The sequence below is a fragment of the Bombus vosnesenskii genome, unplaced genomic scaffold, assembly GCF_011952255.1.
Source record: "Bombus vosnesenskii isolate JDL3184/JDL3185 unplaced genomic scaffold, Bvos_JDL3184-5_v1.1 scf7180000013295, whole genome shotgun sequence".
In the NCBI taxonomy this organism is placed as follows: domain Eukaryota; kingdom Metazoa; phylum Arthropoda; class Insecta; order Hymenoptera; family Apidae; genus Bombus; species Bombus vosnesenskii.
The window spans coordinates 3,869,399-3,892,644 of NW_022882946.1; the positions used below are offsets into that span (position 1 = coordinate 3,869,399).

The window sequence follows — 23,246 nt, forward strand, 5'->3', positions numbered from 1 at the left end:
CCTATTGTATTTTTCTTTTAACGGGTTCCTTGTATCTATATCTGTATGTAGTTTTCTTCTTCTTCTTCTTCTGTTTGTCCTCCAAGTTTTCCTCGATTCGCTTGCTGTCGATATATTTATGCTTGTCCGATCGAAGATCATAGGGGAAAATTAGTTAATCCGTATCGATTGCTTGATTTTAAAGTGATTTGGTATTTCAAGAAAGTATTTTTTCAATAAAACATAGAGAATCCAGACTGATAGTTCTAAAGACGTACACGAGCTTCTTAGAAAAAATCGATAAATTAAGAAAGTTTTGTCAATAAAACCAACGCGATGACATTGAAAATTTTACAATCTCCAAAGATTGGTAGAATTGTGCACGAAAATACGTTTTTGATAATATCGTTCTGATTGGAAGCGTATCAAATTTTTATTGATCCTGCTGTTTCCAATTACGTTTCCCCTTTAACAAAAAATTTCTATATAGGTTTCTGTATGAACTTATTTCTTCTTCCTTTTCTTCTAATTTATACCCACGTTTCCTTCGATTCACATCCTGCCAATATGTTGATGCTCTTGCAGTTCTATCTTCAACGATCTTCAACGATGTTTCTACAGCTTTGCTCTGTATGAGATACATTTCCTTGTACGAGTTTGCCTCTTACATTTATGGAAGTCGGAATATTTTCTTGAAAAATGATTTTGTTTCCTGCCTTAGCGACGTCAACTTTGCTACTACGCTTCTACCTCTTCTTCCATCTTCCGCATCTTCTTCTGCTGCTACCGCTGTTACCTACTTCTTCTTGTGCTTCCTTTCTTGTTCTTCTTTTTATCCTTGACTTACGCATCTTTTTCTGCTAGTTCGCCTTCGATTTTCTTTTCCGCTTCTGCTATTTCTTCTTCTTCTTCTTTTCTTCTTCTTGTCCCCCTGTCCCGACCCCCATACCTGTGGCGGTAAAATGACACGGACCAATCGCTGCTGCAATTTTGTAATCACCACCGTCTGGTCTTGGGACGCTTCTTACTAAAAATAGATATCGAGAAAGATCGCTCCGGGCGAGCGGAGCACGACCAGTCACCGAAAAGTTCCTTGATTACAACCCCCTTTTGCTCGATGAACCTGACTAAGCGGAGACCCAAGGTTCTTTCGTATCGTCAAGGTCTTAGCAACGTCGTTTCCTATATTTTACAGCCTTTCTATTTTTCTCTCTCTTTCATTACAAAATAATTCGTCTGCGTGGTCAAGTAATCTCTAGTTGATTATGTTCGGCAACGTAAGAGAGATTCTAACCAAAAATTTCTAACCAAAAATGAGATTCACGATCTTTCGGTATTATCTCTGGGTAACCGACGATGTTTCTTCTACCTTACGATCTTCTCTCTTTTCTCTCTTTCTTTTTTATTGTATTAAGGAATAATCGAACAATATGATGCAAAATACTTGAAACGAACACTTTCGTGTATCTTGAGGACTTTTGATTGCAACTCTTGCGCACGACGATCATGGTCAAGGTCTTGCAAACGATGTTTCTTCCATTTCACGATCACGCGATATCTAGTTCAAATAGTCCTTCGCACGCAGAAAACTACTGCGAAGAATTGGCCGTGGAGACCGCGACGTCGCGAATAATTTATATGAAAGATCAGCAGGAGAAAAAGAAGTATTGGAAAGGGGACATGAAAGTGCAGGATGGTCCCTAAGAGGAAGAAGAGGCCGCTAATCCATCCATGAATCGAACAAAGACGAGGCTAACGGATGCTGGAACGAAAAAGAGTAATACAGAACGAAAGAGAAAGATTCACCTCCCTTTACGTATTATCTGCGCACACATAGAAAACGAAGAGCGACGAACGAGGACGAAAGAAACGCACAGAGGACGGGATAAACCTATATATCAAATGCTAAAGAAGAACAGGGAAAACGTGATAAATGAAAGAGATAATAAGTTATACGCGTTACAGCTTTTCTATCGTAAAAGAAAGAAAAAGGGGCAAAGAGAAATAGAAAGAAAAAGAAATAAAGGAAGGAAGGAAGAAAAAGAGGAATAAAAAATGAAGAAGAAACGCGAAGAGGGATAAAAGAAAAAGAAAAAGGAATAAAGGATGAGACTGAAAACGTGGAAGAAGAGTGACAGAGAAGAAGGGAGACGGAAGGGAGAAAGAGTGAGAAGGGAAGAGAAAGAATGAGCCCGGGTAAGACGGTAGCCCGGTGATTTGTATAGGGCCTCTCGTATTCCACCTCCCGCCCAAGCGTCTCTGCCGCACGGCGACTTGGGACCCAGGAATGTGGAAGGAGGACTCCGAGGACAGGAATCGTCGACGCTGGCGCGCGCGCACTCCTCAGTTCGCTGGCGCGGGTACAAGGGATTTGGAGGACGAAGGTAGCGAGTTGAAGCGAGTGGAAGCAAGTGGAAGAGAGTAAAACATAGCAGAAGAGAGTAAAAGAGAGTGGAAGATTGAGGACGGAAGGGCAGAGGGGTGGGGAGTAGGCCTCTGCAGAGCAGAGAATGGGTCTCAGCAGGTCCGTTGGATATATACCTCGATGAAGCTAAGGCTGCGTCACATCACAACAGGGCTTCAACGTCCTTCCTTCCCCTCCATTACACATGCCGATCTTTCTCCTTCGCCGATCTCCTCTCGTAAGCAGCACCTCCTGTGCACCATTTGCCGAACGTTAGCGGTCCCTTTTACTCTTCCTTTTCTTTTATCCTTCTTCCTTTTTTTTTTCTTTTCGTTTTCTTTGTTTCTCTGCTCCTTTTTGGAATTCTTTCGCAGCATTTTTTATATCGTCTTGGCACGTTCTTCTCTTTTTTTCCTTTTGCTCCGTTTAGTCCTTATATTATCTTCTGGTTCTCCTTTTCAGACTGTTCCTTTCTACTTTCTTTCTACGCTCTCTTTTCGGTTTCGTTGCGACGTTTCGTAGCATCGAAAATAGTAGTAAAATCGAAATGGGATCGTTCCGATGAATTCACAAAAAAAAAAAAAAAAAAAAGAAAAAAAAAGGAGAAAATTCCATCGGCGAGGAATGCTCGTCGGTGTTCTCCGTCCCCTCTCGTCTTTCTTTTTCGGCCATCCTTCCATCTTCGTCGGGTTTCCCTTCTTTTTGCGTTTCTTCCTCGTGGGCCCTGCCCTTCCTCTCTCGCTTCCTCTCTCGCCTCTTACCTCCATCTTTCTCTCATCCGCATCGCCCTTCGGGTCTCCCTTTCTGGCATTCGTGGTCGTAACAACGGGGACACGTGTCCACGAAGCGAAGCCTCTCACATGAATGGGTCATTCATAAGGTGTAATGGCGTTTTATAAATTAAAACGCGTCGTCGTTTGATTTATATTACGCGATCGCTAATGAAACCCCGTGCATGTCGAACGGAACAGTGGTGAGGGCAGGGTGGGGGAGGCGGCAATACAACAAGGTAAAGGGACGAGGGAGGTGCACCGAACCAATCCAGGAAGGCTCGTCCGTATTACGGAGGCAGTTTTAGGGTTCTCCACGATACATATGTATATCGGTTAGCCAGTCGACGTCCTTAGCTAAACTTCTGCCTGCTGTCCTCTTTCATTTTATCTTCTTTCGATCGACGAATCCATCCCAGCTACCAATCAATCGCGTCCTTTTCCCCTTTTCACTTTCTCGTCTTCTTTAACTTCGTTTTTTCGCCATGCTTTATTTCATTTCTTCCTTTTCTTTTTCTTCTTTCCTTCCTGTTTTCTTCCAGGCGATCCACCGTCCTCGTCTCTATTTCTTCCTTCTCTCTTACCTTCCTCTTGCAACCTTCCTCGTCTTCCATCTCGCTTCAACTTGTACTTTGGCTGCCGAAAGGCACACACAGTGCCCGTTCTCACTCGGACGTATACATGGCGTGTTTTGTTCGTCGGAATAATTTGATCGGGATGAAATATGCGATGAGCTCCAGATAGTGGCCTCCGGTGGAGGAGTGGTGGCCGGTGCTGGTGGCGCTGCTCTTGGTACACCGTGCTTCGCTCTCCTCTGGTAGTGATGGTGCTAGTGGAAGCAACATTTTATCCCCCTCGGTCCGCGTTCAACGGAACTCCATCTATCTTCCGTAATGCAACGCGAGGTCCGCTTCGTTACTCGCTGCTACGAACGTGTAATAACCTTCTGAAAACTCTGTATACAATTTCGCTGCATATCCACAGTTCTCGTCGAACGTCGTTCTACGGCACACCGAATTTTTTTACTTTTCATCTGTTTCTGTACCGCGCGATTCTGCTTTGACCGATAGAACGCGTAAACTTTATGCACGCTTGACTTTTAAATTTATCGTATCTGGGTCTTCAATCTCGATGGGTCAAGATCTACGAGACACGCAAGAAAAATGTGATAAATTCGATATGACCCAAAACAAAGTACAAAAAGTACAATCCTGTTCTGTATTCCGCGGTGGAAAAGCGAACGCATCGCTTGGACGTCGAAGCGCGGGTATTTTTTCATCGGGAAACTTTATTTTCTTGATTTTGTTCGCGTTCCACCGCTGCATCGTGAAGCCTGTAACGCGAGCAACAGCAAATGTTCGATCGAAGATCGCGAGATCAGTGCAAGTACGAGATGCGATGAAAAAGCAACGAGAATATGTAAATGCAACGTCTGGACGTTGAAACGCGAGTTTTCTCATCGAAGAATCTTACTTTGAGAATTTATATCGTTTCGTAGGTCAGTTTCATACCAAAGAATTTCCTAAATGCGAGGCGTAGTGAAAGAATAACGATACTACGCAACTTTAACGCGAAATGCAATCCTTCTTGTCGAGAAGCGTCGTTTTTCTCGCACTGTTTCGCGTAACACTGCATCCACACGAACTTTAATATACAGATTTGTAACACAAGAACGTAGACGTTGACTCGTAAAAGATCGATTTTTAATATATTCATAATACAAGGGGCATCGAACGTCGAACCACAACGTTCTTCCAATATGGGGTGTGATTAAAATATTTCTAGATTGTTGGAATGCCACGTCTAAACATAAAAGCGTAATCTTTCTCATCTCGCTTTACCGAGTCTTACTTTTCCGATCCTATCGAGCAAAGTCAGTCATGGCGTTTCAAGTTCTGACGTTTTTCTCGATAAATCTGATCGAGAGATTATTATTATCTTACTATCGGAGACTGTCGGGTCTTACGAATATTTTAAACAGCAACTTTATTTCTGTCTTAAATACTCCATAAACGCATAAATGTTCATAGTCTGATTATTAATCTTGCCAGTTGTCAGTACTGATAAATTTTTTACGCCATTCGTATCGAGTATTCTATCTGGTTGGCAACTAAGTGATTGCGGATATTGTCATTAAGCGTTATCGACAAAATCCGCAGTCGCTTAGTTTCCAACACGATATGAGCCACTGAAATACCATGTAGCGTATTCCTTTTGAAAGATGACGCGCCGTTTAACGATGGAATGCTACGATCAACGCCGAATACCACTCGTGTGACTGTCTACGGAGACTCGTCTCCAGTTGTAATTATCACAAAGGATGAGAAAAAAAGAAGAAGAAAGATAGAAAGAGCTCGTCTATCAGATCTGAAAATAGTATTCATCTAAAGAACCATGTACAATATAAATCTTTATCGTGTAAGGCGTAAGGAAAGCGATCCATCAAACGATACCATATAGATTACGCATCTGTGCATTCCTTTAAAATTCTTCACACACTTTCGTCTTGAAGGCTGAAAGATGATATATATATATATAAAAGAAAAAGAAAAAAGAAAAAGGAATTTCAATGCGATTATGCATGACGAAAGACGCACAATAGTATCTTGATCTGAATGATGATTACACGTCATAGCAAACGCATTCCATTCTTTTAAAATGGAACGAAGTAGGCGAGACTCGCTATGATTTCGTACAACGTTCAAGAATCTCTGGTTAATAGTTCCTCGAAGTGATCCTTCTGCGCTGCAAGGCGTGTATTTCTTAAATATACGGTTCTGCTACGAAAGATTTATCATACGCGTGTCTTAATTACTTTGTTACGTTTGCTCGGTGAGTGTGACGGTGCAAGATCGTAAAATCAGCAAGAATCACGATAATACCGCGTTTAATAAGAATAAATAAGCATTCGTTTGTTCAAGTGCGAGTAACGTATCAACGAGAAAAGAAGAAAAAGAAGAATACGTGGTAGTACATCGAGTTGCAAGCAACGACAGAAAGAACTTGAAGAATTTTCTTACAAATATCCTATTTTCTTTCGCTTGTGATTGATTCAGGTAAATGCGAGAAATTCTCCTTTTCCCGTAGGAATGTACGTTCGCATAAATGGCTTCAGTTGTAGCAGCATATCATCTGATCGAACTTGAACCTAATTAAACGTAATTCTGCCAAACATTCGTTTCAATAAACCGAGTTATATTGTGCTTTCCTAATATTTAAATTGAAAAAGAAATACGTCGCTTTGCTGGCCGCTGATTATAACGAAGAGAACACTGTTCGCGCGAGTCGCGCGTTGCAAAGGACAGCTTTTTCGCGAGTACTTCTCAGCCACGAAAGGACGAAGTGAAAAGAAATGAAAGTGATCGATGGAAAAGAGCGTTTTTTTTCTGTCGCGGCAAGGATTCGCGCGTGAGCGCGCGCTTCACGACGAGAAAAAACCGCGAGGGAACGATCCCCATAAACCCGTCGGTTTCCCAGAAAGAAACAATGTTCTCCCTCTCTTCCCGTGGCGCAGCAATGCGCCGTAACCGTAATTACACCCGTAATCACCCCTGATTGCTGAGAGAGGGACCTGGTCTCCTCTCTACCTTCGCACTCGCTATCTCTTCCACGTTGTAGCATATACGCTTCTGCCAGTCTGTCCAGTAAAATGCCAGTCCTTTTCCATGGAATCTGATCCATGCCAGTTATTTTCTCATCTAGGATGATCTTCGTAGTCTCTCTTCGTCGTGGAAAATTAGAACTGACGAATGAATAGAGAATGTAGATTTACGACCATTAGGTTAAATACGTGCTACGTGATAGTCGGATCACGCACTACTCAAAATTAGTACATTGTTTTTCACGCGTTACGTCCGTTATTTACGTTTGTACATTTGTTGTTGATCTCTGTTACGTCATCGTACGAATAATGTCTATCTATCGAGATTGTATGAACTTTTATGTTTAATACGAGTGACAGTGAAAATTGTATCATTGATAAATTAGCGCGTTAACAACCGCTGATGTAACGTTAGGTTTTTTCGCGACTAATGTATAACCTGGCACCATTGGCGCAATCGAACTGATGTTATTAATAAAGATTTATAAATCATAGATTACAAGTTACTAGTATCGACACGTTTTCCCGCACAACGATAATAAGCTTCGTAACTGAACGAAAAAATTGTACTTGTTGCAAATTACGATGGAACTTTATAACATCGCGAGAGAGAAATCCATAATCGACGACTTGTAATTTATCGGTTTACTAATATTAGTAGTTTACGATTAGATTTGAACAAATTTTGTTATACTTTGCAGATTGTATCTATACCGTTGTATTTAATTCTCTAGTTCAATTTTGATACCTCTCAGCCTGATGAAAAGAACCACCAAACGTTCTCCTTGTTACATGAATTACCAAAATAACTATATAGATACGTTACTGTAGACTGCTCTAGAAAATCTCACACACTGCTTCATCTTCAACGAACCGATAGAATCTACCTGGTTGCTGTTTCCACCCTCAATCCCAATAGGCAACTTACCTTGGTAACACGCATTGGATACATACTTGTCCATCTTGCATTCACGAAAGAATGCAGTCCCATTTCTCGGCGATTAGTCTGTAGCACATTTCCACCGGGCTGATCGCGAGTGGTGGATTCTCTTTGGACTCTACGCGAACTCGGGACAACGTTTTTCCCTCCCTTGTTCTTTTTCCTTGCATCTTCGTCTCGGGGGTCGTAAAAAAGTAAGAACGTTGCCTATGCTCGTTCTGGGCGTGGCGGTCGACAAAAAGAAAAGAGAAAAATGGAAAGAGAACAAGATCCAGTGGAAAGGAGAAAGGTAGAGAAAAATAGAGAAGAGAAAAGGGAGAGAGAGAGAGAGAGAGAGAGAATGAAAGAGAGAGGAATGGGTTCGAAGACAGACAAAAAGGAGGATGAAAAGGGAAGCGAGACGAAGAAAGATAGAAGGACGTAAGATCTTGCTTCGTCCGTGACTGGAGGGAATCTCTAGTGGGATAAGGTGGACCCCATGGGCCCCGATGGTTGGTTACACGAGGGCCAGGGTTAGCCCTCGGGCAACATTCCCCGGTAATGGTCGGGTTATACCTCGGGTAACACAGGTGCCCTCGGCTACGGAGGGAGAGATCGCACAACCAAAGAACTCCGGAGCTGACTTACGACTTTCTCGGTTCCTCAGCCACGTTCGGATACATCCATCTATCTTCGACGATTCCGGTGCCAATTCCGGCGATCAAAAACGGGGAATGCTAGTAGCCGTTGGAAGGAGAGGAAGGAAGAAGCGGAACCAGAGCGCTACAGGTGAAACAGGCAACGGGGCTATCCACTTTCGTCCGTTCATTTTTGCCAACTGCTCTATGTCCGAAAGAAAGATAACGCGCAAACGGAGAAACGTAGAATCGGGAAAACATTATTTTTTATTATCTTTTGCAAAGTTCGTACACGAGCTTACGAAAGTATTCGGACATTTTTTTCAAATTTGTCCTGTGTTACTTACAATCGGTGACTATTAATATTTGGTAAAGATGGCATTATATCATGACGCTAGAGGTGACTTACGGTATATCTATGAAAACATAGTGATAATAACAACGGAAATAAAAATAAAAGGATATAATATAACAGCGATAACATAACACGATTATAAATAAAAACTGTGGCGGTAGAATTGAAAAGCACTACATCGCATTATCTCAATCTGTTCAACAGATTTAGAACAGATTTAGTGTGTTTTTTAAAGTCTAAGCATACGGTTGTTTGTGCGAATAAAATAGTTTCGATACAAAGGGTTAAAGTGCAGATGAAAAACGTTAGGACGTAAATGAGAATGATATTTATCGTTTGTTATACCCATTACGCAGGAGTAAAATTTTAACTATCACGTTTCGAATGTTATCCGATCCTATTTTAATTCATTAAGGACCAACATTGTCTTAACGAAACACACGTTGCTTAGATCTGAATAATTCGAGGATCCAAAGGACTTGTACTCTCGAGGACAGATCTTTGGGATACAAACGTCTACGAGAAAGATTCTTTTATGAGAAGACACCTGAAGTAAAAATTAGATCGACATTTTAATTCCAAATATCATCGTATTATTGATATATATCGAAACGGAGGAAAAAGATGGAGAAGAAGAAAATAAATGGCTTGTATTCGAAGATCGGTAGCGGCGTAGTAAAAGCAATGCTAAAACGAGTATGTGCGTCGATCGGGTATAGATCGTGATGGAAGTTGGCGATAATTTCACATATTTTAGCATCAGAACGGAGAAAGAAGGTCGATGAGAAGAGAAAGAAGGTCTTTTGTCCAAAAATTGGCAGCGTCGTAGTAGAAGGAATGTTCGCGGTATCGTCGAAAGGCCACGAAGAACGGTAATTCGAGGTACATTTTTCGTGGGTTTCAGGTCGCTTTACAATGCCTGCTCCAACTTTTCTTTTTAATGACGCTGCTGACTCTCTTGCCGGCCGCAAGAAATACGATGTTCTGACCTTCTTAGGTCGCCACCCCCAACCTTCTTCTCCCGTCTGCCCTAACCTTCCTCTTCTTTCCTTCATCTTTCTTCCCTTCTTCTTCGTCCTTCGCCTTATTCTTCTTCCTTCGCCTCTTCTTTTTCTGCTTCTTTTTCTTTTCTCCCCCACGTCTTACCCGTCTATTCTTCTTCTTGTTGCTCGCTCTTTCCTCCTCCTCCTCCTCTTCCCCTCCTTCGTTTCCTTTTTTTCTCTTGCTTCCTCTTCTTCTTCTTCTTCTTCTTCTCCTTCTTCTTCCGCTTCTTCTTCTTTTTCTCCTTCTTCTTCTTCTTCTTCTTCTTCTTCTTTTGATGCTAGAGGGAAGGCAGCAGGAAGGAAAGTAGAAAGGAGAGACGTCGGCGAGAGGGTTCGGGTTGAGCCTCTTCACCGCGGAGAGTGCATTACATCCCCCCGATTCCTTCTTTCATCCTTGGCCGGCTCCACCGCGGAATGTGGCTCGATCCGCTCCTTCGTGTCTGAAAGGCAGCATGGCCAGCATGCCACACGTGGCACCGGACGTCGACGAGGTGGACGGCTCACGTCAGTGTATCTCGGGCAAATCGAAATATGCTAAATACAGGGTGTCCGAGAATCTCCGAGTTCTACTTGCTTCACTGTAAAACGGAGCAAGAGACGGAAAGAAAGAGGGAAAGAGCATAGGAATGAGAGAGGAAAAGAGAACGAGATACGTAATGTGTTGACGGTGGTGAAGTGGTTAGAAAGAGAAAAGAGGAGAGAAAGATGGAGACGGAGTGGGAGACAGAGTAGGGGAAGCAGGAAAAGAGGGTGGGGAGAGGGCGAAGGAGAAAGAGTCGAGAGAAGAATCGAGGCGCGGCTGTTCGAACACGAACGACACTACCCGGACCGGCTTCACGACGTGGAGTTTTATTGAGGAGCAGATGTTTGAAACGTAACCTATAATGATTCCACACTATATATACGAAACGTTGCTTCGGATATATACGATCCTCGTATATACGGTTTATGGTTTTACCGATGAAGGAGCGTCACGATAACATATTTTATTGCGGCTACGCCGATAATGGTAGTCGGGATGAACAGTTTCGGTCACTGACATCTCCTGGCATCCTTTATAGGTCGCGGCGAGGTTTATGCGTTCCGTGAAAACTGTTTCGTGACGCTTCTGTGAAACGGCAAAAACATGCTGGAAATTGCCCGATCGTCGGTAAGAGATTACACTGTTTGGTAATTGTCATGCGCAGAAGCGTCACTCGGTGTATCTTGTTTCGCGAATTTAGGTTAGGTTTTCAGGTTAAATCGTGCGTGTAATTTGATATTGGCGCGTTGCTCGTACGAGGCTAAAACATTAACGCCAATTGTTAAAGTTAAAAGTGATAATTATCTTTCGTTTTTCGATGGTGTGAAATACGAGTATTACGAGCGAAGCGGACGATGTTGAAGGATATTTCGAAATGCCCGAGTAAGATAACGCGCGTAATGTCGTACGATTGTTGTATTTTTCTACCTTTCTGAGTTAAAGAAAAAGTAAAAGCACGTGTGTACGTATATGCCGGTATCTTGCAAGAGGTTAGCACGCCTCGTTCCACGTGCACCATCCATATACACGTGTATGGTACGTACTTAACATATGTACGTATACCCAAGGTAAGAAGTTTACCAGATACAGAGACATATTTCAATTTATTCCTCGAACAAGCTGAATCGAGGGTACATTTAAATGATAAATAGTCAGTTACGATAGATCGAGTTCAATTTTTGTATAATTAATCTCATTTTTTAAATTCTATAGGAACAGTAATTTTCATGAAATCGAAAACCTGAAGTTTCCTGGCTCTAAGAGCATTCTGTCCAACTACGCTCATCAAACTAGTAACTACATATCAGAAGATGTAAGGATTCATGAAAAATGATGCTTTATAGCGAATCTTATTTTTTTCAACTAGTACTGGCAAAAGAATTCCAATTTCCCAATGAAAATATTATCAATAGATCGCGGATCTACTCCATACGACGGACCAGACTCGCAGGCTGAAGAGGCACTACCCGCTAGATCTAAACGTCAGATTCACTTAATTATCCAAATTAAGCATATGCACTTACTTATAATACTTATAAATTATACCTAGCTATAATAGTATTAACTTATTGTAAATAAATAGCCATGTCACTGCGCCACGCCAGAAAAATTACTGAAAATTCTCAACGCGAGAATTGATTGTAATTTCAACAAATAAATAAAAAAAAAAAAAAAAATAGATCGCGGATATTTACACAGATTCATCTTTTCGTAAACGCAACTACAGAAGTGGAACTTTAACAGAGATTTATACTGAATATTACAATAAGTGGCAATTCTATTCGAAATATTTCACATATTAATGCATCGGAGATCTAATTCCTCGTTCAGGGCTGTAGGATAATCAAATTAACTAATTTTACAATTTTATGTTACATAGGATAATCGACTGACGTGTAATCTGTGCGATTCATTTGTAGAATTGCATTACCAAACTTGTTGGTGTTATGCAAAAGTATTGTTCTCAACGTTGATAACTTGTAACTTGAGAAATTTCATTAATAACATTGGTCCAATTGTGCCAGAGAGTCCTATACTTTCTTTGCAGTGTATCCACAAAAATGTATATTCTTGTAAAGGGGAGAACTGTTGCTTATTTCTAACTTAATGTACATCTTGAAAGTTCCTATTGTATGTCTCGTCCTTTTTGATATCAAATTGGCTTGAAAAAAATCGTCGTACCTCGCTTTCAATTATGCGATATCATAAGTGTATCGAACATCCTAATCGATCTGTAGAAACGGTATATAAATGTTTAACGTTAGTAAACACGTATAAACTAACCAGAAACTAATAGCTAAAGGCAATGCCTATTATTTTCTTATAGAATCGATAAACGATTAATCATATTTCATTGATCGTAATACGAGTTTAAGAAAATCTTGCTGTCCGATCTGTATTTTGAAAACTAACTGAAGAAATAACTTTGCCGTAATGTATTCGTATTTTCATTGCAACTCCTTAACAAAGTTGTAAATAATTCACGTTTGCGCGACACTTTTGCCTGATTTTACCCATAGAATACACCGACAAAGATCGTCCTGTAAAAAACCCTGTATAAAATATGAAAACACTCATCGTGATATTTAGTAGGTGAAACAAATTTCCACGCGGCTCTCCTTCCTTGTTTTAGTCGCGTTCGATCTGTAGCCTAACAACTGAATTGTATCAAAAATAGTCAAATGTCCAGATACTTCTGACCAGTAGCGTAACCACGCACAATGCGACATAGCGCATAGCGCATGATCGTGGCGCGCAAAGGGGGCTCAGTCCCGAGTTCCAAGCTCCAGATCGAGTTCCAGTTCGGAAAGCGCGTCGCGTTGTCGCGCCATGAGGGTCTGAGAGTCGAGTGTCTGGCCCCATGTGGGCAGGACAGGTTTGGGGGCCCTCTCATTCACGAACATCTCCTCGCCGACAAGCTCTTTCATTGTTTCGCTCGTTTAGGGGTATCGGCATTTCGGACCATCAGCCGTGCAAAAAGTCGAGCGAGGAGAATGGGTCTTCGGGCTCCACGCAACGACCATATCAGGGCACCGTGAACGCGTATGTGCGCCCCTTGTACGGGCCCATTTAGCCCGACCGAAGTCTCCGAATGTCGCGGGCCGAAGCTGTTGTCCATCGGTCAGTCGCGTATTTGCTCCGCGATTATAATAAAGGAACAGCGTCGCTACCGATAAAATTAATTTGTCAGACGGCCTGGATGCCGCTGGCCGCTGATATTTCTTGCGTGAAAGAAACTTTGGCATCAGTTGAAGAAATTGTAGAAGGATTTTGTTTGAAGATTTGGCGGCTAATTCGGAAATTTGTAGAGCATTATCGAGATTCATAGACGATGGTAATTAAAATACTTACACGCGGGTATAACGCGAATGTTTTGTGAAACGAATGTGTTTAAAAAATTGCGTGGATTTGATATTTTCTTCCTTGATAATATGTTTGAGATTTTCTTCGACGATTAAAAGAAAAGGAAGAACGAAGATAGCTGATTGATCGTTATTTTTCAATGTTTCAGACGGCGAGTACCTTTTCGTCGATCCCGAGAATAAATTAAGCAAATACGCACCGAAAAACTGGCGTAGCTCTCACACATACGTAAGTATCTGACTTGTCGCAATACAACGTTATCAAGAATATCGAAATAATTCCTGGCAAACAAGATCGTGGAATATCGTCTACGTTGTCCGAAATACTTGTTCCAGTTCATTACGAGCTAACTTCAGTTGTCTTAGCGCAGCATTTTATTTGCATCTTTTTCGATCCATTTACATCTTCGAGTTCTATTTCTTCGCATTGTCAAGTTTTAAATAATGAAACGAAAGGAATGGCTATCGAGTGTTGAAATTTCACTGTACGCGAATTTATGTTTTTGATACCATCGACCCGCGATAGCACCGTTGCGAGGCTGTTTGTAATTATCGCGACATTTTTGCAAAATTTCGTTTATTTTTCGTGTAATATCGAATAAAATAATGATCGCGTTAAAGCGAAGAAATTGTGTTCTAAAGCGTTCAACTTACAGTAGCATTATTTTCAATTTCTCAATGACGGCTTTTTAGAATGAGTTAAACACGCTATTTCATCCTAACAAAGTGCAAGAACAGAAAATGTGAACTGTACGGTAACTTGATGGTCGCCTGGCCAAGGTCTATCGCATAATGCATACTTAAGGAATTCATGGGTTTAGATGATTCAGATGTGTATTGGACGTGTAGTCGACTAAATCTGATACGTTCAAGAATTATGTGCAAGCATTTAAAAACCAGGCAAGTTTCACGATGCGTAAAAAAAAGCTTGTCTCTGAATGTCACTTAATCAATGAATTTAATTATTATTTAACATATGTAATAACACCATTGCATAATTTAATCTGAAACAGGAAACGCGGTCGACGCTTTATATAACGCCTCTTGTAAATTGCATTAACATAATTAAGAGATTTTTTTCATTTGCTTTATCGATACTTGATTAGACATCTTGTACTACAAGCAAATGCGTTAATGAACCAGTTGCTGTGAAATATGATATAGTCCTTAACTTTTTGAAAACTAGGTAGATTTATTGATATGTTAATTAGTTTTCAAATACTTACATCAACCATCAAAAGTGTCGAGACACTTTGAAAAAGACAGTGCGTTGTACCGGAATTAATTGCAATTACTAGATCGAATTACAATAATTGTATTCTTTATAATCATCCAGTCATGCGTGATATTAGCATGTTATGACTCGATGAATTTGATTTTTGAAAACTAATATACAGTAATAGAACTGGTGTTTGTTATTGTGAAATTTTGAAGAATTATCTTGATTCTTTAATTTTTGAATGAAACTTCTTCTAAACTGATAGAAAGGCTTTGGATGTTAATGCAATTCTTGATATTTAAATAACAGTAAATGTATGTAATAGTATACCTAGTAAAGAGTAAAATATATTACTGCCATGTTTTGCCAATTTGGATCTACAAACTAATTCCATAAGAATGTAGCAGTTATTACTGTTAATTATTAATTTGGTTCTAGTAGATATATAGTAAATTAGGATATACGTAGCTTTATGGAATAAACCGTAAAGAAGATTATAGTAGGCGTAAGCATCAAACTTATAAAGAGATACAGTACGATACGATACTACAACTAGTAACTTGTACAGTTTGCTGAAATTTATATATTGATAGCAATAAACAAGAGAGAATAACAATATAATATGTTATATACTACAAATCCAGTGGTAGCGTATACATCGTTGTATGCTTCTAAAAACTTCAACAAGAAACAATTTTTACTGGAAAAGAAGAAAGACGAGGAATCGTAACGATTATCCAAATAAAACGCCATCGGGTTTGTCATTCGCTACAGACTGTTACAAACTCGCAAAAGCGAATATATCCTAAATTACCGAGTACAAACAAGAACATTTAATTTCCGTGTTACATACCTCGAAATTTACGAAGCAATGAATCCTCGGGCGGAACGATAATCGTTAATTCTCATTCAACGCGCTTAAATAATTTTCAACGATTTACACGATCCTGCCGTTCAAAAGGAATAAAAAGCAATGTACACGTTATATCGATTACGTCGATGTTGATTCCTTCGAAAGGAAGAAATGAGAAAAAAAAAAAAAAAAGAAGAGATTCTGATTTTTATATTCCACGAGACGAAACCTTGGAATATCACAATAATTTCTGAATTTATGTTACGCAACAACGAACGCACCAACCGCGTGGATATACACGCATAACGTGTATACGCGACTGGGTCGAGAGAGCTGGAATGGTGCGCCTCGCCGTACCGCGCTGCACCGCGAGGAATCGAGAAAAAGACGATTTAAGAGTAAAAGAAGCGAGCACGCTCGCGGCGAAAGGAGAAGGGTGCGTAGAAGGCCCTCTTCGGCCAAATTAGCATTTCCATCCGCGGGTGCACGATGGCGGCCGTGGTTTTGCCCCGAGGATAGCGCTAAACGAGCGTACAACGGCAGTCCTCTTCAAGACGAGTAGCTTCGCGATAGACTCCGGCAACTCGTCGTCACCACCACGGATACCGGTGTGCGTTGCTTTACTTCTACCTCGCCAGACCCTGGTATCCCTGTGCAGTTGATGAACTGCCTCTCGGTGCTTGTTTATTGCCGAGATTTTTTTAAATTTTCTACAGCCGGTTATCGTATGCTGAACTATACTTTGGTTGCCTCCGCATGTTTATTACTGATATTTTCTATATTTGTAGCAAGTACGCATCGTACTATTACGAGTACAATTCTGTTCTTATCGTAGGACGAATCGTACTTCTGCTCTTTCTCCACGTTCGATAAATTTCGTAAGTTTCCGACCAAGTTTATCGGACGGAAATGTTTGTCGTATAAATAAAATTTTTATAAATTACATTCGGTTAGATTTAGGTTTTACGATCTATAATTTAGACTTGGAAAGCTTTAAACTTTAGTACGCGTATACATATTTTTTCATTCTTACCTATCACAGGATAAATCGTAGATGAGACGTTCCATCCCTTTGGCCCCCTCTCGCTGTTATTAGCGATGGATCTTAGATTTTGCGCAGAATGTTACTAAAGTGCCGAGATTACCATACACGTAGCTGGGTCGTAATTTAGTTATTCTGTGTCTTTATTCGTTTTTTACCTTCATTATGGGGAGAATTATGGTTTGATTGGACTTTTGCTTTCGAATACTACTATTCATTCTTTACATTTCGTGCAAATGTCGTTAATTTAGTTGTAGTTGAACTGTAGGAAATTCTATTGCTTCTTAATTTCGTTTCTTTTCGGTATTGTCGTTTGGACATGCAACTAATTGATCGTTGTTAAACAAACGTATCTTCTCGTAAGAGATATATCGATAAATATGCTTCTCGCAAGATCTGACCGATTTCTTCATGCATTTTTATAAATAATACCCAAAAAATATTAAATTTAACATATTTCGCCTGTTAGAATTGTTTCTATTATCAAGAAACGAAGTGCACTCTAACGATCATTTATCCATAATTTTCTCGCTTTCTTCTTTAAAACGATCTGATTAAACGTAATCCTAAAATAAATCAACAAGCGATAAAACCCACGAACACGTACATCGCGTGTGATCACAGAGTTCGTGAAGTCCACTTCATTCGTATGAAAAGTCTCTTAATATTGAAATACTCTTAAAAATGAAACAAATAGTCCAATTCCAAAAGCACGGATTTTATCCCAATAAACATGCTCGTAATCACACGCTTGTCATCTCCAAATAATCGAATATCCTTCCATCGTATCGCAGTCCTCGTCGTTCTTTTCTCCCCAAAACAATTCCAACAATTCCACGGAGGACAGTCTGTTGTTGCCCCGTTCGGTTAGAACCGCAGGAATTTGTCAATAGCGTGCAACACGTTCGATCGTCGAAGCAGCACGAGCAGGGAGTTGACCAGTGGAAATTACGGATCCAAGGGTTCTTCGAGTGAGAGAATGAGAGAGAAACGAAGGGAAACGGGAGAGAAGGAAACAGAGAGTGCCGCCTCGTGCGATATCTTCGTATCTGCTCGGAGCGGTGGGACCCCCGTTTCGCTAATGACGGTCCACACCAATAACCAATAAATACTGGCCCGGTAAAACCGGGCTACCGGACTACGTGCTTATCTGGAAGGTACATCGGCTGCGAGGATTTTCTGTAGCCATGCGAGAGGTCCTCGGCTATTAAAACTGGGCTCCTCCCCTATCGGCACTTTCTACATTCCAACTTTATACCTGTGACCCGCGACTATGTCTTTGTTTCTGTAATCGAGGATCGATATCCGAAAGGGAATTTTTGGTCAGAAAAAGAAAGTACGACCGGCGAGAGTGTACATCGTCGCGTATTCTCTTTCGACTTGAAATTATCTCATCGATTTTTTTGTTTCTCTGCTTGCAATTAGCGAAACGTTTGACGAATACCAGCTCTTTGATGCTGTAACGAAACGACGAAGAATTTGAAATACTGGATTTGGAAAATAATTATTTGTTTACGTTCGAGATTTCTCGCACTTTTGGCATCGGATACAAAAAGTACCACCTTTGACTTTTCATAGAAAATAAATAAGAATAATTGTGTTATGTACGATGATACTTTAGATAAGAATTTTATAATATGGTATCGTATCGTAGCATAAAATATTTCACGCTCAAGTATCATAATCCTGATTTGAACGATGTCACCGATACAAACATCTAGCTAATAGGAATTGCCAATATAAGTCACAAAATAAGGTTTGTTTATCTTCCTTCAATCATTTGCTTTCTTTCTTTTCGTCAGCGAGACAATAAAGTTTTGCGAATACGCGGCATTAATTCTTTTATTGAATCACGAAACTTACGTTAACAATGAACGTAAGATACGATTCATTGGTCGATGTAAAAAATCCTCTTCTCGAACTGCGCGTATGTAAGTACAGTTTCGATGGAATGTCTCATCTACGTACGTAGCTGAGCCAGCGTGTCGCACTTTCGATTTCCATCAACAGTTGTCGAAGACGTCCACTGGGACTTTCACGAGCAAGCTGTCTCCACGTGATCGGATGTCTGATATAATTGGTGAAACGATGTGGATTTGATGTTCGAGTTCGTGTATGCAGGTGTATACATTTATTTTACACCTGTAGAAGGATTAGCTTCTTTTTGTAGGGTCTATATTTTAAGTCTAAAATCTTTATTACCTATGTATTTCATACATGTAATTAGATAATTATGTACATTGATCTAATTACTTCGTGTCTTAATTTCTATATTTTTAATGGCTCGAAAATACGCCTAATTATCGATATGAATATGCATATGAAATCTTTGTTTTTATTCAAATATATTAAAGTACTAATTTTTATGCAAATTGAACCGAATATTATTTAATTAATATTGCTTAATTTTTACTGAACTACATATGTCTACTTTGGATTTCTCATATGCATATTTTTGCATCTTCGATACATCCTGTTTGTCCTCTTAAAATTACTCGAATAAATCTTTTCAAAATACAGAATAATCTTCGATATTTTCTTTCAAAGATTTCTCTCTTCCGTGAAAAAGATTCAGCAATGTTGTTTCGCATAATAAATAAATTTGTTCGAAGCACGAAATAATTCTCAGCGTTTTCTTTCAAATTTTGAAGTAGCAGAAGGCGAGTAGTATGTAGCGTTGATTGCTAATGAGCAACGAGGAAGATCCATTGGTGCTTGTGTACACACCACTGTAACATGCGTTACATGTATAAAGTAGAATAGAACATACTGTAGAAATACCTGCAAGTAGGCGATTACCGTTCTCCCCAATGGCTCGCACAAAGTGGCAACACGCCAAGCGTCAAGTAACAGCAGTAGTCAATATCAACAATACGCTCCGGAGGAGCCGTTACAACACGTTAAATGTAACTGTGTAATCAATTTCATGCTGTCTCTGTTGTATCGAACGCATCGTCTATCGATGGTTGTCATTATCACATAATTACAGTTGCGTTGTCTACGAGGGTATCCTCGTTCATTTTCAACGGGAATTCATTTCTACCGTTCAATTGCCTCACGTGGAATGTTGTGTTTATTACTCGGTTGTTTTCTATGTTTGGTGTCTCACATTCTCGAAGATGTCCTACTGGACAAATTGTAAAATTCAAATAAATGAATAATAAAAAAGAAGAAAAAAAAATTCTCGAAGAATCAGAAGTCAGAGTTTAACCCATTAAAATCCTACGTTGTGTTACGTTAACGCGATATTTCGTCTGTGTGATTTCTTCTTCGTCAGTTCGCATTATCGAACACCATCGCGAATGTACACGGTGAATATGAGAAGGAATTGCAAGAATCTGCTTAAATATTCCGTTACTATTTCTTCCTCCACCTTGGTGCTACAATTTTACAAAATTTCAAGAGATTGAAGTATCCTACGGCAGACTTAAACAGCTTTTCCTATTCAAAATTATTACTCTACATCTAGTTTTACCATCGTATCTTCGGAGTGACTATTTTTCAAAAAACTGTACCTCAACTCAAAATTCTTGGCAGTACAAAAAAAGTAATTTAGACATGTTGTTAATCAACCACGATAGAGATCGCAGCTTCGTCAAAAACTCCCTAGCACGTGTAGAAGTAAAAAAAAAACAAAAAACAAAAATAAAAAGAGGATAACCAATCAAATTCTCCGATAGACAAAAACTTATCGCGGTTCAATAATCAACGCGAATAGCATATGGCAGAGCTTCAATGTCATTCACGTAATTGATACATGCACGTATGTACGTATAACCAGTACGCTACAGACGTGTCTATAGTAGCCTGTCCCTATCGCGTGTATGCAAATTCCCGTGTGTTTGTCCTGGACTCTCAATTTTAGCGGCGACTGTACCCGCGGGCCATCCAGGAATGTCTGTGTACCGTGTAGTAGAAGTAACGTGGCGAAGGGCGGAAGGGTAAAGGCGGAGGAAGGACGAAAGAGAGTCGAAAGAGTGGACGTGGAACAGAAGTGGGAAGATGGAGAGGCATATACCGAGAGGTGGATTAATATTTATGGTTCATAAAATATGCGGATGGAGCCGACGGTATAATTTGCTACGATTTGACCGGAGGGTCTAGGTCTAGACATAACCGAGAAACCCTTCTCGGTTTAATTTTCGGCTACCGAATTTGGAGCGGGCTTCGTTATTGGTACCTGTCTCCCCTCGTTCCGTTCTTCGCCTCTTTCAACCTTCCTTTCCTCTCATCTTCGTCCTCTGTCGTCCTCCACGTTCTCCTCTTCTCGTTTCTTTTTACATTCTTCTCCCTCTCTTGCTCTCTTCGCTCTGCCTTCTCCCTATTCAGGTCTGTCTCTATCCGATGATGTATCATCGGTCAGCAGCCGTACACCTCCTGAAAAGTAAAGATGTATTAGTGCGCTAATACATCTAATCTCTATGGGTGAAACCCACGAAATCCTTCTGATTGTTGAATTTCAATGGAGAACCGTTCTGATGGATCGAATAGGCGTGTAGGTGTGAGTGAAAAGAAATTAGGAGCGGATCGATGGTCGTAGCTGTGTGTATAACGAACTATGTGTTATGGAAAAACAGGCTACCGATTTTTGGATATTTTTGCTTTTATCGCGGGCTTGCCTCGCTATTTCGACATCATTTTCGTCATCGGGACGGTTCAAAAGTTGACTAATTTTGGAAATTATACATGTGGAAGGAATATAGGAATTATTAAGATTCTGTTAATTGGTGACATACTTACTTGTGTTTATATTCATATCTTTACACAGCGTATCAGATTATTAGAATCTTATACGATTTACTTAATTATTCACTAGTGAACGTATAATTGTTTTCATCGTTTATTTTCTCTTCAGAACGACTTTTTTCGGCATTGTAATTTATCCAATGGAATTTCAACGCGATTGTGTACAGGGATCCTTTATCAAAGGGTTATACAGCCATAAATTGGTCGAAAAAATCTGTGTACAAATATAATTGTTACGTAATTTATCGTACCACTAAAGAGTGATAAATTAGCATAATGAATATTACACCGGCATAGATATCGATTTCAGCAAAACATGTACTCAACTTTGTACGATTAACTCGTATAAAGTAAAATTAGCAACATCGATCGAAATACGCGTATTCTAACGTAATTTAGTGCAAAATAACGTTAAAAATCTCGAATAGTCGGGTAGAAACGTCAACAAGAATGAAGAATAATCAAATTAAAATCATATTCCAACATATCGATATCTACGAAAGTTGCGAAATAGATAAAAAAAACGGTGATCCCAGTGAATTGTACCGAGTCCGATGGATTTATCTTGTTATGAATCTTCGAATTTCGCGATCTCGAGCTGTATCGACTGAAATTCACAGATCCATGGCCAAGTTTATTCCCAATTCTCGATGGAACAGGCTACAGTAGCTACTGTGCTTGAAGACGCGTGGGCCGGAAGGCACGCGTGGGCATATTCACGATTTGGCGGTTTCTGCCCACACGTTGCGACGATTTTTCTTTCCTCGTCACAGTTAAACTTGATTCCTAGCTACATGCACGTAACGATTGGCGTTCAAACGACGATTGCAATTAGTGAAAAATGTTCTGTACGTTACTCGAAGATCATTCACTATCGTTTAGTAAATTAAAAATATTTATCCGGCTCGTTGTATTAGGTTTAAAACGGTAATACAATTTCTTCCGTTTAGAAGAAAAACACTGGTAACAATACAATAATGCGAATCTTCTTAATGCACAATGAACGTTTAAATAACATTCCGATCTATATATTAATTGTTTCATAAAACGATCAAGACTTTTACAGTGTAACACGAGAGAAACTCGAGCAAGCGTACGATGTACTATAATTTCATTGTACTATAATTGAAAGTTTAAGGTCTACGTGTTTCTTACATGTGATACTAGAAACGTAGAAAACCACGAAGATAAAAGAAGAATTATACTTTCGTTCGTTCGTTCCAAATTCATTGTTATTTTATTATTTTCACCGAAAGTTAAGCGCACGAATCTCAGATACAAATAAGTAAATTAAACGCTTAACCGTGCTCTATAATCGGGAAACTAAAAAATTTCACTCTCTCCATCGATTAATGTGTTTTAGTTCGAACCTCCTAATGCCTAGAAGAGGAAAAAGAAAAATGGTAAATTCGCGTATCGACATGTCGATTTTAATATACAGGGTGGTTGGTAACCGGTGGTACAAGCGGAAGGGGGCGTTCTACGCGAAAAAAGAAGTCGAACATATAAAATAAAAATTTTTCGTTCGAGGCTTCGTTTTCGAGAAAATCGACTTTGAATTTTCGCTCGGTACGCGTGCACTTTATCACGTCTCGTTATAACGGATCTCACTGTAGATCACTGTAGAAAATTTTTAAATTTTTAAATTTTTAAATTTTCAAATTTTCAAATTTTCAAATTTTTAAATTTTTAAATTTTTAAATTTTTAATTTTCAAATTTTCAAATTTTCAAATTTTTAAATTTTTAAATTTTCAAATTTTTAAATTTTTAAATTTTTAAATTTTTAAATTT

General features: G+C 39.7%; 1 protein-coding gene across 1 annotated transcript in view; it reads left to right on the forward strand.

Annotated features, from left to right (window-relative positions):
- Positions 1-23,246, forward strand: part of LOC117233473 (protein expanded-like) — a 122,684-nt gene that overhangs the window by 85,671 nt on the left and 13,767 nt on the right. Inside the window, 1 exon segment of the mRNA XM_033493823.1 lies at positions 13,744-13,823. Within this exon segment, the coding sequence (XP_033349714.1) occupies positions 13,744-13,823 (80 nt within the window).